The 12,500-nt window shown below is 41.7% G+C and overlaps 1 protein-coding gene across 2 annotated transcripts in view; it reads right to left on the reverse strand.

Annotated features, from left to right (window-relative positions):
* The window catches only part of GXYLT1 (glucoside xylosyltransferase 1), a 38,936-nt gene extending 35,745 nt beyond the window's left edge, over positions 1-3,191 (reverse strand). For both annotated transcript variants that reach the window (XM_031589580.2, XM_031589579.2), the window contains exon 1: positions 2,914-3,191. In XM_031589580.2, the coding sequence (XP_031445440.1) occupies positions 2,914-3,110 (197 nt within the window). In that variant the 5' untranslated portion in view covers positions 3,111-3,191. The remainder of the gene's footprint in view (positions 1-2,913) is intronic.
* Positions 3,192-12,500: the final 9,309 nt, after the last annotated feature.

The following is a 12,500-nucleotide window of genomic DNA, read 5'->3' on the forward strand; positions in this document are numbered from 1 at the left end:
AATTCTTTTTTTTTTTTTAATAGGGCCAAGTTCATTGACCTAGCAGAATTCATGGAGCTAATTACTGATGCTTTCCTGCTCTTTTTTTCCACAAACCTGCCTTCAGAACAGCACTCCTTCTGGACCTGAATGGAAAGATGAAGATTATCTGCTTAACTGAAGTGGCAATATTGAGAAAATTAACCGAAGATTCGCTTTTCATAAGCACAGTTACAGTCTGCTAATTAGATGATCCAAAAGCACATGCAGGAGAGCTGACTTGAAAGGACATTCCACAGACAGCAAATAATAATAATGACATATGTTGCAAATGTGCACTTATCCACTATTGTTGGTTTGTTGGTTTTTTTTTTTCCCATTTTTTCCACAGCCTTCATCCTCACCCATAAATCATAACGGCAAATTAAAAAAGGCTGACTTCATATACTGGCTTTTGACCAACTTTGTATCTTCTGAATGTGGTCACTTCAATACTCCCTTTCTTCAGATCCATTGCTCACTTAGCTGTTACATATGCCAGTATTTACATTGGAAAGGAGAATCTGGAGGACAATTTACCATCAGTGTTGATCTTTCTTCACACCTAAGCCCGAGTTCCAGGCTTTATCTTAAACTGTCAAAACGCTTTAGAATCACAGAATGGTTTGGGTTCAAAGGGACCTTTAAGATCATCTGGTTTCAATCCCCCTGCTGTAAGCAGGGATACCTCCCATTAGACCAGGTTACTCAAAGCCCCATGCAGCCTGGCCTTGAGAGCTTTCAGGGAGGAGGCATCCACAGCCTCACTGTTCTTTCATTTTGTTTTTTTTTTCATAAAAATCTTTGCAGCAATTTATACCCAGTTTCAAGACATTGCTTTTAGTCTTGCAGTCATCTTGTTCCTCGGGCTACTGTAGCCTTTGAAACAAACACCTCATTACTGAAGTGATTACCCAGCAATCTCCCTTGAATTATGATGTTTACCGAAGGATCTTGCCTCAGCTTGTCACTCAGGTTTCAACACAGTACTTCCTTTCTAATTAAAGATCATCTACTGAGAAGCATCAGCACTATTGCGAAATTCTGGCAGGTGTGGTACTCTGAAGCTTCATTCAAAGCTTGCACTTCTGATGTTCGCATGTTTCTGAAAGCCACCAGAAATCTTTTATTTCTTCCTTCCACCACAAAATATGACCGAAGTCCTTCTGCCTTTATGTCATATAAATCAGATTATTTGGGAAAAGAAAACTCTATTCAGCTTAGAGAAGGAGAAAGCACCACTGAGTCCATGAATGCCTTCAGATGATAGATATATTTGCTTTGCTAAAATGCATTTTACAGCTAACAGTAAAAACAGCTGAAGCATCTCACTGCTGAGAGTTCCCACAAATGCATAAGAAACATTAAACTTCAGGAAGGATTAAAAGGTTCTCTGAACATAATTTGTTCCATGAGGCTATTACAACCCTTAGTATAGGGCATGATTGCAAGACAGCAGTATCGGGCATCAAGCAGCTTTGTAACTATCAAGCTCCATCTCCACTACAGAAGCAGCTGAAGTATGAAATCTGACCACCACTAAGACATTCATGAAGATGTATTCATCGGTTACACACGAGAACATGGCACGATTCAATATGTGGGAATAACTGAAACAAGCATCTAAGGGAAGATTCAGTGGGGCATTCCTTTACAGCCACAGGATGGAATTAATCCACTAAAGGCCTGTAATAAGATCGTTTAAGTGCTAAGGCACTGACCCATCTGATGTATGTTCTGCAGACATAGCGCACAAACTTCCAGCAGTTCACAATGGGAAGGTGTTCACCAGGAGCCTTTGCTTTGACATCAGTTTATAGGCAAAGAATTCCCACAGACGTCACCCGACTTTACAGAAAGGTATGTCTCCATGAAAGCATTGGCCTGTGAATTACCTATGGCAGTTAAACCTTCGGAAGATAACTAACTCAGTCTGTGAGGCTTTTCTGCATTGCAACACAGAGCAGATTTCTATCTCATTCCACCCTAATGCAGCAAGTAAGAAGTTCCACCTCACTGGAGTTCTCCTCCATCGGTATCTTTGAATTAATACAAATACTAACGAAGAAATAAGTATTGCTTTCAAATAGATTTGGTTCTTCTGCTAAGCAGGCAGGCCCACAATGCACCTGAAAGTAACGTCTAAGTTTACTAATCCAAGTTACATCAAGTGCTTCTTCCCTCCTATTTCTATTTAGAACTGGTCCACTGAAGTTATTAAATGTTACATGGAACCGCTACAGCTAGCTTTTCTTTGCAGTTTCCACAATCTTTAGCACTAGCACAGTTCCAAGCAGCCAGGTGTGCGAGGTGTCAGAAGAGGAAGGCGGGCAGCCTCAGCACACCGATCGCACTGCCCCGAGCTGCCTGGGACTTACTTAGGTCAAGCTGGCCCAGCAAATCTCGCTCCTATTTTCTCCTACAACTTCAGCCTAGCAAAGACTTTACGACAGCCTTACCAAACTCGCTCTTCTCCCAGCGAATCGTGCTCAGTACCCGCGCCGTGCGCCCGGGCTGCTCGCACTCCGCACGGCTCCGCAGGGACCTCCGTGTGGCCAGGCGGGGTGGGAGAGCACGGAAAGGGAGAACAGGAATTTTCGAACACTTTCCCGATCCCGCTCACGCTAACACCGAGCACGGAGGTGAGACGGGAGAGCTGGTAGCGAAACTTGAAGCCGGCCACAACTACTAACGCAGTTACTCGCCGCAGCCCCGGAGCCCAGCAGCCCCCCGCAGCAGCCGAGCTCGGATCACGGAACAGCCCGCCCTCCCCGCAACCCGCGGCAGGCCGCTCCCGGCCCGGGCTCCCACCGGTCGGGGCCGCCCGCGGCCGGCGAGCAGCGCGCCCCGCGCCCGCTTAAAGGAACGCGGGAAACCCGCGGCCCCGGCCCGTACCTGCCGGCCCCCTCCTCGCCTCGACCCGCCTTCCCCGCCTGCCGCCCGCCGCCGGGTGCGGCCGAGTCTCGGGCCTGCCGCTGCCGCCCGCCGCCGGCCTCCTGCTCCAGGGAGAGCGCGAGCTGGCTGACGCCGTAGAGCAGCGAGCAGACGCCGCAGCCCAGGAACAGCAGCGCCACTCGCGCGAACCGCCGCATCCTCCGACGCCTCGGCCCCGGCAGCGGCGCCGGGCGGCGGCCGGGGCCCAACCGGCAGCGCGAGCCACGGTCGACGCGGCGGCGGAGCGAGCCCCGGCATGCGGGGGGCGGGGCTCGAGGGGCGGGCAGAGCCACGAGGCGGGAGGAGGAAGTGCCGCGCTCCTGGCGCGCCTCCTAGCCGGCCTCTGCGCCGCCTCGGCCGCTGCTCGGAGGGGCGGCTGGCTCCGTGAAAGAAGGGAGTCAGATGGCAACTCTCGTGCCAGCACTGTCCTGCCTGTCTTCAGCCCCAGGAAACAAGGTGTGAGGAAAAATGGTGGCCCTCATGAAATAGTGGATCCTCTGCTGTGTTTTGAGTACAGATGTCAGGAGGGTTACTAGGAAATGCAAGGAGGAAATGCAAATGGGGACTGAGCAAAAGAAGTAGAACCTAAGATAAGTAAATATCCAGCGAGGGGGAATCAGTGATGGGGACTCGTGAGGACACGGAGTGGTTGAGGCTGAAGGCACTGCTGGGTCCATCTGCCCCAGCCCCTGCTCAGCAGGGACACCCAGAGCATGGTGCCCACATCCAGGAGGCTCTTGAAGGGCATCCCAGAGCCTATGGGCAGCCTGTGCCAGTGCTCCATCACTGCACAGCACAGCAGTGCTGCCTGGTGCTCAGAAGGAACCCCCTGTGTTCCTGTTTGTGCCCGCTGCCTTCTGTCCTGCACTGAGCACTGCTGACAAGAGCCTGGCTCCATCTTTACAGCCTCCCTTCAGGTTTTATGGACATTGTTGAGACTCCCCTGAGCCTCCTCTAGGCTAAGCAATGAGCTCTCTCAGCCTTTCCTCACAGGAGAGGTACTCCAAGCCATTCCTCATCCTCATGGCCCTTCACTGGGTTCTCTCCAGTATGCCTAGGTGTCCTTTGCACCGGTGTCAGGGGCCAGAACTGGATCTAGCTCCCCAGATGTGGCCTCGCCAGTGCAGAGCAGAGGGGAAGGATCAGTCACTCAGCCTGCTGGAGATAACGTACCAGGATGCCATTGGCCTTCTGTGCAGCAAGGGCACAATGGCAAAATTCAGGGCCAAAATGGCAGAATGGACTCATTGGGAAAGTCATTGACAAAATGAGGAAGAAGTTGTAAAAAGGACTCTCTAAAAACAATTTGCTTAATAAGCTAAGGGAAATTTATGCTATTGATGTCCATGTGCTATCATGCATAAAAGGAAAAAATCGAGTTCTGAATGTGCCACTTGAAGTTGCAGCTGGGCTTTCCCATTTTCTGTCCCTCCAGGCTTACTATCATGGGTGATGAACTCGGCCATTCTGCCAGTTCTCTCTGTGTGTGCTTGTGATCTAAACCTGGCTCAGTGCTCTCACTGCATATCTGCACGCTGACTGGTGTCATGAATTCAACCACTGTCCCATTTCACAACCCCCTGCACATACGAACAAGTCCCTATGGCAGGTCATAAATAACATTTTTCATGGATAAACAAAGCCCTGACTTCTTGCCCTTAATGCTGAGGAGAGCTTTACTGTTTAAAACAAGAGATCAAAGTATGCATAAGAAAAAAAAAAAAAGGGCGGGATGATGCTATATTTCACAGATAGTTGAAGAAAATAACCTGAAATCTGAGATACATGGTGGGCGGTGGGCAATTTTAAAGGCAAATTCATAGCAGTGTGTGAGTCAGAGTGGGAGATACAAAGGAGCCTTTGCTGGCATGAGCACAAAAGAGAAGACGGGTCAGTCTCCACTACAGTGTGACACTCGCCTTCTGAACTGAGGAGTGTTCCAGTCAGGAAAAATGAGGTCTATGGGGTGTTACAAAGGGACTGAGAATGAACACAGCAGCTGGGCAGCAGCACTGCTTTCATGTGTCGGAAGAAGAAAGTGTATTTTAGACAAGAAAAGAGAAAATAAGGAGTGCTGAGGAGAGAGATGAGATAATCCTTTTGGATTATCAATCACATCATTTCACAAATAAGAATATATAGGACTCTCTTCATTTCATGCTGTCCAGGGACACCTGAATAATAAATGCGAAAGTATCTCTATGGTTGAAAAATATAGTTGAGGCAGAGTCAGAGAGAAAGTTGGTATCTTTTGTTAAGGTATCTGATGCAACTGGATAGAAAAAAAACAAGAAGACAGATAAACTTCCACAAAAGCCCTTTTCATGCTGCAGAATCTCTCCATTTAATCTAACTATCAGTTGGTCTGGTAAAAGGCAAAATGCTTCCTGCTACAAACTCAGCCTTGTGAATACCAAAGATAAGCCAGAAACTGAAATGTCATACCTAGGCTCTATCACTAAGAAAAAGCAGTGTTGATAGTTATCCAATTAGCTAATGTAGCCTCCAGAATTCTTTAAGCATAAATATTTATATATCTTTATTATTCATTGTAATTAATGAACAATATAAAACACTTTGCTATAACATTTTCTAGTCTTTAATAGTTAAAACAAGAAAAAATACAATTAAATACAAGGTTCTCTCCATTTATTACCTCTTCTAAATCTTTAAATCCTCTTCTTGAATGGAACTGAAACTTACTTAGCCACGATAACGTTTTTTCTTCAGGTTTCTATTTATTATGTCCAGAAAATAACTGAAATCCAGAAAACAGAGACTTAGCAAACTACAGATGTTAAGTACTTAGAATAATTCATTTTTAAAACAAATAAATACCTTGTGTTTCCCTTTCAGATGGGGTTCAGAGGCCAAAAGGGCAGTCAGTCAGTACCAGCCATAAAATTAAACAAAATCCTAGCTATGCATCAGATCAAGAGATAAATTAGATCAACTAAAATACAGATATAATTCAGAATTATGGAAGGGGATTATCTGATGCAACTGAGAGAACAAAGAGAGACATCAATTTCCACACAAACTTTCTGCTAATTAAAAAGCCCAGTCCTAATCAGATGCACTTGTAGCATTTCTTCAGGTTTTGTACTTTCAGGAAGTTAAAACATTAGTTAAGTTGGCAAAGTAATAAGATTTTGTGCTGACAGATTCGTGTCAATGCTGCCAAGCGTGCAGACCAGTTGAGGGTTTTTCAAAGGCAAAGACATTTTCTTTGATGTTCACATGCCCTTTTGTACAACCTGCAGTGTCAACACTTTGCTATGATGGATTGTAAGGCTGGTGAGCAAGGAGGAACTGCTTTCTGCCACGTGTTGTGCATATGGCATCAGCAGACTTTTTGGTGCAGCATTCCTTGTCTATTGCTGCCAGACATCGTTTTTCTTTCTTTCAAATTCATTTTTAAGGCAAGGAGTTACTTTGGTACAGCTGCCTTCTACTCTTACTATTTCTACTGTTCAAATTTCCCTACAGCAGCCCTAATTTAAAAAAAAAAAAAAAAAGAGTTAATAAAATTTCTCAAAATTAATTTTCATTGATTGCTAGAATATTATTGTGTTCATCCATTCTGTCTCTTTTTAGTTCTCTTTGCATTGCAGTCCATTTAACCAACTTATCCTATAAGAAGAAACTTACAGTATTTTTGATATCAGGATTACACATACCTGAGGACAACAGTACACAAAATTAAGTAAACTGCACTGTAAGCAAATTGTGAAGCGCTGTGATACTTCATAAAATTTTCTGGTTTCTTCCAATTTCAATAAAGCATGATTACTTTATCAATATTACAATCTATGTGAAGTCTTCTGGGAAAAGTTGCAAGTTATAAAATACTTGTATTATTTGTCCTAAAAAAAACTGAATTCCCTTGTTTGAAATAAATAAGCATGCATCTGTATATGTAATCTAGTACAATTTTTAGTGCTCTCCTATATTACAAAAGCAGAAAGAATACTTTCTAAAATTGTAGATAGAATTTTCTTTTTATGTATATTTCCATGTTGAAGATTTTTTTTTCTGTAATGTTTTCCAAATAGGGAACTAGAAGAGATCCGTCCAAAGAGGATTCTCACTGTTGGGCTTTTGTCAAATCTAAAATTCTCCAAAAACCATCTGGCACAGCTATTAGTGTTTGAAACTATCCTGGGAGGAGTCATACCTACTTAAGTACCATGAATGAAAATACAGTGATAAGGCAGGTTGGCCTGGCTTTATGGCTGTGTTTGTTTTCATAAAAATATTCCAGTTTAAAAGTCCTTAACTTGTCTTGCTATGGTTTGATGACACATCGAGTGCTCTGAGTCTCTTCCCTCCATCAGTGTCTTGTAAAATCCATCTTTTTTTTTCTTGCAATGGAATAAATACTTACTAACTAATCACACACAGTAACAACTTTGTATTATGGCTTTATGGCTCAATTTTGAAGATGAAGTACACCAACTAATTTGAAATTAATCTTGAAAGGTATTTTCCACATTTTCCACTTGACAGTAACAGTGCAGACTCTACACAGTGAATTTAATGCACGCTCATCCTACTCTTTTTTTTGAAGGCTCTTTCATAGAAGGAACACATGAACTTGTGAAACCCTTGGACTACTGACAGGAAACCACTGCTTTTTTATTTAGCTTATTTTTTCATATTTGATATATTTTATGTATTTTAATGACATACTAATTCTCAAGTACAAAAAGCCTGCATGGCCGTGACTAGGAGAATAAAACTACATCTAGCAAACAGCTAACATGAAAAAAAGGTTAGATCGCAACCACCAGCTGCTCTAGAAGAGGATAGAGGCTTGGGATTGTTGCCAGGGGCTCTGAAAGTCAGTCAGCACTGCAAGCCAGGTACATGTGAAGCAGTGAGGCAGGTAGGGTAGCCATTTGCCCCTGTTCAAAAATCAAGTCAATTTCTGGCCAAGCCAACTTCTTATTTTTTCTTTTCTTTTTTTTTTTTTTTGCTCTGTATCCTGTTCCAAGTAGAGTTTAACACTGAAACTAATGGAGGGACATGCCAATAAATTCCTAATGGTCCCCTCTCTTCACATCCTGTTCACCAGGAGTTGCTTTATTGCTAAAATTAGTAATTCAGAGCCAGATTAGATCAGCCAGAAGTGCTATCTGTTTAAAATACTTAGTGCTTGAACTACTAGGAAGAAGTTAAAATACTTCCTTTTATACTGGCTGCCCCTTCTAAAACTGCACAGTATAGCTACATGGCAGACCAATGCCTAAGCTACATAGCAGGCTTAGGTACCAAATAAATCCTCATACTTTATCAGTAGTACTATCAGTAGTATCAGTAGTAGTATCAACAGTAGACTGTTGTGTCTGAAGCCCAAAGAAGCAGCTGTTGTGAGCAGACAGCTTGCCTATTACAGCCATATGCCACTCCACTGAAGTTCATGGACATTAACTGCTATATCTCCAATGTCACTGGAACTGGAATTACAGACTGTCCCACTGCACATGGGGCAGCCAAACCTGTGAGCAGCAGCAGCACTGCATGGCCCAGTCCCCAACAGCCAAGGGCCCTTCAAGCACTGCTGACTAATAATGGCACTAACAAATCGCTCAGCCTTTGCCCGTCTTTTATCTGCAACTTTAGAAAGATATATTTCTTCTACTTTTACATTCCTTCAAGTCAAGAAAGGGTAAAATAAAACTGGAGACCGTACTAAGCTATCTCCAGGCACAAACACAATGCTGTGATCTCCCACAGCTGCCAAAATGTGTGCAGAATTCACGAAATTTGATCTTCAGACCCATAATGGTGTAGTGGCCTTACTAAACGTGAACAGAGGGAACAAAACTGAATAGAAGGGCTTTAAAACTGGTCTCCTCTTTTGAATGCCTACTGTTCTTCTAAAATAGACAACTAAATGGACTAAATTAGAGTCCTTTAATTAGTGACAATAGCCCCGTTCTGATTTCCAATCAATACCAGTTTCATCTCAAATGCATTGAAGATTGCTGCTCTTTGTGTAAGTTGATATTTTTACTAATACAAATCTTAGTATTTATTTTTGCTATCACATGCTGCCTGCACTTTGGGATTATACCCAGAACTCACAAGATAACATTAGAAGTGTTCTGCACCTGAGAAAGCATCAGCTCCACATATTGCCTACACAGAGTTAGGATGAGCGTATATATTCAGGGCCAGCAACTCCACCAACTGCTACACCATTTATGAGGGAACCAGTTTCTTTCAACAGTGGCTTGTGGGATCTCAGCATCATGTTGCAAAGCAACAGAAATGATAAACAGTTCAGACAATTCAACACTGAATTGTTTCTTAGAATTCCCTTAAAAACAAAATAGCTGTATATACAATCAATGCTTTCATAGTTCTTTGCCTTGGAAGGAGCACTCAGTGGAGTATCTCAATTTCCATCACAGCTCCAAGAGCTAGTTAATCACTCATGCCAGTAAGTGAAACCCACCTGGCCTTTTGGAAGTAGATTCCCTATCGGACAAGCTGCTACTTACCCCCAAGTTGTCCACTTAGATTTCTTGCACTACTTCTGAGCCAGTTCAAGCAATACTTTCAGAGAAGAGTTCTGTACAATTTATTATTTATCATGACATACCATATGCATCACTACTGCCAGTTAAGACTGAATATAGTCCACGCAGAAAAATTTTCACTGAAAGTGACTTCTTGTTAGGTTCTTCACAGGCAAGAAGTATTTATTCCTGTGGAAGTCAATTAAATGTGTATTGCTACATTGGGCTTCAAACACATCTATTTATGCTCATTTCAAACTAACTGTATGTTTATCAGAAGCTGTGAAATAATGATAGAATGATTTGCTTTTAAACAACTCTATTGTCACTGACTGTGTGGCACTTATTCTGGAAAACCATCTTTGCACTGATTCCTACCGGTTCTTTCTTTCTAGCCCCTTCCCCTCAGCTTGCAGAATTTTAACTCATTTCATAATGTGTCTTTGAACTGAAGTCAGGAAGAGGCCAGTTTAAGGCAGTATCTTACTGTGTTACTATGCACACACTTTGGCTAAATGCACTGTATTGCCTTGTTTATTTAAAGGAGCATTTCACTGGGACTGAACTTAGTTTACCAGACAGAAATTCTGTGGCATCTCAGGATATATGCTATATTTTCTGACTGCTACCTTCTAAGTGCAGACCATTATAATGGTTACATTTGGCTTAGAGCACCTTTAAAATTTTTATTGTAAAATTATGTATTTTAAAAAATTACAACCACACACAATCTTTTTGTTCACAGAGATGTTTATTTTTGTCTTCAATGTTCGTAGGGAATACGATTTCACTACAAAAGTGTCTCAGAGAAACTCCATTCAAAATCTAGGCTTAAGAATGAAGGGAAAATATACTTTCAGCTGTACCAGTCCTGAGCAAAGATTAAAAAAAAAAAAAATCCTCTACAGATAGGAAGCAGCACCAATAATACCAGAGGGCCTCTGCTCTGTAACATCTGCTCATGCCTTCTTTCCTGCTTGAGAATTGGTTAAAACTTAGGTGTGAAGAATTACTTTGTTAGAATGCAGACCTAAGGTTCACAGTCCCAATATCTCACCAAATGCATTCTTTCACAGTCGGAGTTCAGGGCCTCAGTTTACTTTCAATTAAGTAGTCAGGACTGCTCACAGCAAGACTGTTGCCCCCACGGTGTAAAATTTTCTCTTACTTAAATTGGTAAATAAATATTTATTTAATATACTTACTTTAATAAATATTTATTTCCTAATCAATATCAAGTTCCTGAAATGTTATATTGTTCTTAGAAGTATACTATTCATATGCAGTTATAAAACTTCTGATAACATCAGGTCTCAAAATAATTCAAGTGGCTTACATTCTGTCTCTTGTTCTTTCAGTGAAAGGATTTCAAACCATTGGTAACACTTGGTACTTAGTTCTTGGTTTATCCAGGACATTCAGATTCAATCTGACAACGTAAATACTTCTAAGAGTCAGAACAGAAAAGGCACTTACTCATTTTGGGGAAGACACCTGGCAGGTAAGATTTTTATTTTCAAAATAACAAGCCCTTTTTCTGACAATAAAACTCTTAAAAACTATATTAGATAAACATAAATCCTATTAATAAAACCAACTTATGTACCCCTTCTCAAGAAAGGTAGTACTACTATTGATTGGGAAATTGAGAAGTGTGAAAGCATCCAAAAGTACTCAAGTTTTATTCACTTCTGTGATATTCCAAGCAGGCTATCACAGCTGACTACAAGGAAAAAAAAATCTCCTCCAAAGAACATATGTTTTACGAATTGAAAGCCTCTGAAATTTCTGGACTGTTTCTTATTAGGTATTTGTATGAGCACTAAAATATAAGATTCTAGCTTTATAACCAGGAACATCACCTTCGTTACACCAACAACTTGTAACTCCATCCGAGGAGTAGATCTCTTAACAAACTTCGTTCCAATTGAATCATAGCCTCTTTGATGCTCTGTATAAGGCACTTAATAAATTTTAAGAGCATCCAACAGTGTTGGTAGTTTTGATCTGTCTGTGATGGTGCCTATTAACACGTCAAGATTAACTGGCTAAAGTGTAGATTAATCACTGAAAACAGCCATATGAACTGCCACAAAACTCTCTTCAGGAGCCACATCCATTCTAGTCTGGATCCTTACTACCTTTCCAACACAAAGTTATCCCTTTTCTAATAGCCCAGGAATCAAACCCTCTAAAACTGTGCAGTATCTAAATATAGACGAGGAAGCTATTTTGTTCTCTTTAACCAGAACAACTGCCCTTTCAATACATTATCTATACCCAAGAGAGAAATGATCATGAAATTCATAAAAACCTCTATCTGTCTTTTGGCTAAAAGTCACTGAACCAACAGGTATAAAGAGCTATACAGAAAACACACAACGTGTGAGATACTCCCTACCTTCAACACTGTACACAGAAGAAAACACTGTACTAAAGAAGTCATTATGTAGTAGCTGTTCCAGGTATTGTTCTGAACTTTTTTTTTTTCATTTTTCCTATTACTCTCAATTACTCTCAGTCTTTTTGTTAGAAGTTGTTTACATTTTAGAAACTGATGCTGCCTACTCAATTTCTGTAGAAAATGTAGTCCTCAGTGTCTGCACATGCTCCTCCAGGGATCCCTATCTCCAGCCAGCATCAAGAGTATTTTCTTTAACCTTGCAAAAAAAAAAAAAAAAACTTCCGATCTAGTTACCTAGCAGTGCTATACCTCCATCAGTGGGAAAGCATTTAGCTTATTCCTTTGCATTTGGAAGCCCCACAACAGAATCAGACCCTTTGCAGAAATATAGGTGTGAAGACCAGTAATTGGCATCCCAGAAAGCCAGCTACCTCCACCAGAATCCTTGAATGGTATAGGATGAGACTAAGTTTGTTCAGCAAGAATTATTTTCAGTAAGTCAATAATGTAGAGATATGGATGACTGACAATACTGATAGATGATCTCCAAGCTCCACACAGCATTGACAGTCTTACAGAAACCAAGATACAGCTGAAAAACTCTGAATAGCAGTAAA

This window comes from Phasianus colchicus, chromosome 1 (genome assembly GCF_987193195.1).
Source record: "Phasianus colchicus chromosome 1, bPhaCol1.hap1.1, whole genome shotgun sequence".
NCBI lineage: Eukaryota > Metazoa > Chordata > Aves > Galliformes > Phasianidae > Phasianus > Phasianus colchicus.